Source organism: Castor canadensis, chromosome 2, assembly GCF_047511655.1.
Source record: "Castor canadensis chromosome 2, mCasCan1.hap1v2, whole genome shotgun sequence".
Taxonomy (NCBI): domain Eukaryota; kingdom Metazoa; phylum Chordata; class Mammalia; order Rodentia; family Castoridae; genus Castor; species Castor canadensis.
This window is the reverse complement of record NC_133387.1, coordinates 13,144,303-13,149,617: the sequence shown is the minus strand read 5'-3', so window position 1 is coordinate 13,149,617 and position 5,315 is coordinate 13,144,303. Positions and strand designations below refer to the sequence as shown.

At 42.6% G+C, this 5,315-nt stretch overlaps 1 protein-coding gene across 1 annotated transcript; it reads left to right on the top strand.

The window, feature by feature from the left end:
- The first annotated feature begins 579 nt into the window (after positions 1–579).
- Positions 580–5,095, top strand: LOC109676511 (anionic trypsin-2-like). The gene is made up of 5 exons (XM_020152884.2): positions 580–655; positions 1,920–2,082; positions 3,082–3,335; positions 4,524–4,660; positions 4,946–5,095. The coding sequence occupies exons 1-5, from the start codon at positions 580–582 to the stop codon at positions 5,093–5,095; spliced, it is 780 nt and encodes a 259-aa protein (XP_020008473.2).
- The last annotated feature ends 220 nt before the right edge of the window (positions 5,096–5,315 follow it).

Below are 5,315 nucleotides of genomic sequence, written 5' to 3'. Positions count from 1 at the left end.
CATAACATTCACTTCATTTTTTTCCCCTTTGGAGGACTTGAATATGAACTCTGTCCTTTCTTACCTCTCAGCAATGCTGAACTCAGAATAATAGAGGACACTCACCCCATAAAGAGTCTCTTCAAATTGACTGACACCTTTAGAACAAGATTACACAGAAGCTATCTCTACATACCTCTGGCAAAATTGTCTGCAAAAAATTTTAGGACTGAGTCTTGGTGGCCAATATGAGTTGAATATTTGGATCCTCTTCAAGAATATTTACTTTGGGCTGATGACAGGGTAATAGACTCCCTGCAGATTAAATAGAAAATTACAGAACTCCACCCCCCCCCAATATCTTTCATGTTGTGCTCAGTATTTTCCCATCACCGTGGTGTGCTAATCTCTCTACCTACTGGTGATTTTCTGATATGATCCAATTGACCATTATCCAAACATTTTCTTATATCCAATCTGGGACATATAATTCTAGTTTTGGCACTGTACACTATAGAGATAGAACAGTTTTCATAATATTTAGTACATATTGCCAGAGTAACTATAAGGCTCTTACAGGAACCCATGACAGCCTGAGCAATGAGAGAGTCAAATGACCTGACACTGAGGAAGAGGAGAAAAGTGAAACTGGTCTTCCATCTCCCTGATTTATCAGGTCAGCTCCTATTTAATCTTTGCCACTGATCCTTCAAAGCAGTGGATATCCATGAGCCTTAGCTGAAAAGAGAGCCTGATCCAAGTCCAAACTCCTAATGTGCTCTGTGTCTCTCTTCCCATTTGCCAATGTAATTCTGATGCACAAAGCATTTGCATTTGACCTTCCTATCTAGTGGATTAGACTGAAAAGAAGGGACTTCATGGTCACAAGCAATGGATTTATTCAACATTTCTTTCCACTGTTGGTGAATCTAGGACCCTGAGTAGCCAAGCTTGCTACAAATAACAGTCCTTCCATAAAGTAAGTTATATAAATCTCCAGAAAGTCAGAGTATTTCTTAGATTCCTGGTCTTTCTCCTTTTCATCTCCTCAGCCTAATAAAGAACAGTTGTATAGGTAGGAGATTAGTTTTCCCTTCTGTCTCCATCTTAGCCTTCTTCCAAGAATCAGCTTTTCTCCTTCTTTGTCTTCAGAAGATAAGTTTCCTTATCAACTTTAGGTTATCCACCACAAGTAGCCAAATATTAGCAGAAAGGAAGGAAGAATCAGATGGGGAAGGCTGCAGGTGTGTTTGTGGAAAGAGGAACAGTCACCCTTTAACCCCTGTGACTTCCATTTGATCCTGAGAGGTGTAAAGCAGGCTCAGCACCACTGCACAGATACCTTTCAGCCACCCTGAGTGCTCTCCTGATCTTGGCCCTCTGGGAGCTGTTGGTGGGTTCCAAGTCATGTGTTTGGCCCTACCCTCCATTTCCAGGAAGTCAAGGGTTCAGTCATCTTTGCTGCCTCTCCTATCCTACCTACACCCTCATGTTCTCTTCCCCCTAGCACTCCTTACCACTTTCCTGAGCTCACCTTCTGAGTCATTCCAATCCCTATCCTTCGTGTAAGTTCAGAGAAGCTGGAAAGGGACACCAGGTAGTTGTAGTTCATAAAAAGAACAGGAATGGTTCTACCACAGCTGTACTTAACCTCAAATGTGCTTAGGGAGATTTCAAGACTATTTATGCTAGAGATTATCCCTTGAACTTTTGGTATATATCCAAGTTCCAGCATAAATATTGGGTATAAACTTTGCAGGCAATTTTAAGGTTGTCAGTATGAAGTTGTACTCGTGCAGTCCCACCCTTTACACTGCTTAAGTGCAACTGTGGGCTGTCTCTACTCTGCCCTCACTGGACAGATTGTCCTGACTAAGGGAACTAGGATGCTTCTCTCTACTCTGACCCCATTGCATTCTCTCTTCCTGTCTCCACTTAAGTTTCATTCCCTGTTGATGAAGCTGACAAGATTGTTGGAGGCTACACCTGTGAGGAGAATTCTGTCCCATACCAGGTGTCCCTACATGATGGCTACTCCTACTACTATGGCAGCTCCCTCATCAATGGCCTGTGGGTAGTGTCTGCAGCTCACTGCTATGATTAGTAAGTACTGGACCCTTGAATGTAGAGTTCACTGTTCAAGCATATTGGAGGGATGGGGGGGTCAGCCCAGGCAAATCCTTAGGTAGAAGGTGGATGGGAATAATCATAATGAAGAGATGTTACTGGCAGCAGCTGACTTGAGGGAGCTGTGGGTAAAGATGGACACAGAAATGGAAGACACAACCCCAAACAACCCACAAAACAGCAAGAACTGAAGGTCATAAGCAAGGAGGGATTATTTTAATAATATAAGGAACAGTGAGGTAGACAGGCAAGGACCTTAAACAAATATTAATACCTTGGTTGTATAACAGTACAATGAACTCAAGGATTTTCAGGAAGATGTTTGAAGAGTGGTGAATTTGTAGGGTTTTCTACTTCTGTTGATGGCACTGTATAGACAGAGCTGAGAACCAATGCCTCCACCAAGGTCTCTCAGCACTGAGTGTGCATCAGTAGGGTTTCACAAACCGGAGGTTTGAAAACATAGAGTGGCCGGACACAATGCCCTAAAGTTTAGTTCAGAAGATCAGGGTGGGAAGTAAGAATGAGACTTTCTAAATAAGTTCCTAGGTTAGGCTGCTGCTGCAGGTTCCAGAGCCACACTGAAATAGTTCTAACAAAACAATAGTGTTTACCAAAACTGAAGGAAAAAATCAAAGGGCTCTGCATGTAGTTAGCAAAGCCACTACTTAGAATGAGGCAATTTTATGTTGCTCTTTTATGTCCACAGCCCAATATGCAGAATAGGACTATGGGACAACAGTTAAAAGAGTAGTCCTTAATGGTAGTCCTACACCTCATACTCTCCACACAACCTACTTTTGAGACATAAAATGCCAGTTTCACACCAGCACTTACCCACCACTGCTGCACTGCTCCTTTGTTATTGCTGAGTGTACCATCCCAAAACTCTAGGTCCACTCCAGGAAGGTTGAGACCCTGGAGTGTTTTGTACAATGGAAAGAAAGCCTCAACCATACCTCCTTTTTCCAACAGCTACATCCAAGTGAGACTGGGAGAGCATAACATCAAAGTCATTGAGGGAGATGAACAGTTTATCAAAGCTACAAAGGCCATCCGCCACCCCAGCTACAACTCAAAGACCTTGGACAATGATGTCTTGTTGATCAACCTCTCTTCACCTGCATCCCTCAACTCCCGGGTGGCTACAGTATTTCTACCCAGCTCCTGTGCACCTGCTGGCACCCAGTGCCTTATCTCTGGCTGGGGCAACACCCTCAGCTCTGGTGGTGAATGGAACCCTTCACACACACACACACACACACACACACTTCCTTCTCTTGCCATGACTTCAAGAACCAAGGAGCTTAGACTTTGATCCCATTTGGTTCCAACCTGCAAATAGGTTTCAAGTGCCCTCTAACACAGTGGTCTGGATTTGGCACCGGAGATGTGCAGATTCCCAAGGAATTTATCCTAAAATGGAAGCAGGACTAATAAAGAACATGCTATTAACTCCTGGAAGGAAATGGTTGTTCTGGAAAATAAAAGCCACTTTTCCTTACTGGGATTACACTTTTGGGGTCATCGCCAGTGCCTGTCCCTAGTGTTCAGGTCTTCAATGTTGTTCTCCAGCCAATTCTGACGCATATTTCATTTATTGTTTTGAGGGGCTGAATTTTTTGCTAGCATATAATAGTTGTACATAAGGATACATTGTAGCATTTACATATGTGCTTACAATATATCTTAATTAAATTCACTCCCTCCATCAGTGACCCTTATCCCCTCTTCCCCACTTCTTAGAACAATTTCAACAGATTTCATTGTTCTATTTTCACACATGAATACAAAATACATCTGCCATATTTGCTCTCCTTCACCATTTTCTTATGCCCTCCCTTCTCCCACTGGTGCCCACCCCTACAAAAGACCTGTGTTATGTAACTTCCTGTTCTTCATTTTTTAAGTGTATATTGATAGTCCAAGGGGGTTTTGCCTTGGAATTTCAGACATGCATATGTATTATGCTTTTTTCAGGTTAACCCTCCACTCTTATACTAATTCTTTCTCTATTGCCCTGCTCCACTATCATTTAATAGCTTACAGTGGATTGTGTTATATTATTTTCATATATAGATGTAATGTTTCAATTTTCACTCTCTGACATTCTCTTTCCCTCTTCTGCCTCCTGTAGTTCCCACAGACAGACCACTAATACAATAATGCAATCATGTTCTCACTCTAGATAGATAGATAGGTAGAGATAGAGATATGCATTGTAATTTATAGATTCTACAGGTAACAAAGAACATGCAACTGCAACCTTTGACCTTGTGAGCCTGGCTTACTTGGCTTACCATAACTTTCTCCAGTTCTACCTATTTACCTTTAAGCAACATAATTTCATTCTTCTTTATGACTGAGTTATACTACATTTACTTAATCCATTGTTGATCATTTTTTGCCTCTTACAGTTAAAATTCCAGACCTGTTGCAGTGTCTGGAAGCCCCACGGCTAAGTCAAGCCTACTGTGAAGTCTCCTACCCTGGGAAAGTCACCAGCAACATGGTCTGTGCTGGCTTCCTTGAGGGAGGCAAGGATTCCTGCCAGGTGATTTAAGCCCTTCATTTACCAAAAGCCTGCCCATACTGAGGCATCAACTGAGAGTAGCATTAAATGTCCACAGTGGTGAGGCTGGGAGCTCCATGCAGTGGGAGCATGGAGGAAGGTTCATATGACTGTTTCATTTTCTTTGTGAGACCAGAGAATGACCCACCATGAGAACGACATGGTTCCAAAAGGCTGACTAGAATAGGGCCTTAAGCTCATAGTAGGAGTACTACATTACCTTAACCTTAATCTACTCTTTATATCATCTGTCCTTCCGCACCCCAGGATGACTCCAGTGGCCCTGTAGTCTGCAATGGAGAGCTCCAGGGAATTGTCTCCTGGAGCTATGGCTGTGCCCTGAAAGACAATCCTGGAATATACACCAAAGTGTGCAGGTATTTGGATTGGATTCAAGACACCATTGCTGCCAACTGAAGGCCTCCAGTCCCTCTGAAGACACTATGCTAATAAAGTTAATCTGTCCTCACTACCTATGTCTGTGCCTTCTCTGTTCACCTCCTCGCTTTGGGAAACATCTCAAGTCTGAGGCCAGAAAGAACCCTCCTTTGAGAGATGAGCAGAGTCTCTTAGTTCCCAAAATATGTTCCATTGAATAATTGATAAGCAGTATGTGAAGAGATAAAGTACAAAAGTA

What these genes read in the sequence shown, in the direction of transcription:
- LOC109676511 (XM_020152884.2), top strand. Translation starts at nt 580, where the DNA reads ATGAGAGAGTCAAATGACCTGACACTGAGGAAGAGGAGAAAAGTGAAA. An exon ending in CCATCTCCCTGATTTATCAG is followed by an intron (nt 656 to 1,919) that starts GTCAGCTCCTAT and finishes TCTCCACTTAAG; the next exon opens with TTTCATTCCCTGTTGATGAA. An exon ending in GCAGCTCACTGCTATGATTA is followed by an intron (nt 2,083 to 3,081) that starts GTAAGTACTGGA and finishes TTTTTCCAACAG; the next exon opens with CTACATCCAAGTGAGACTGG.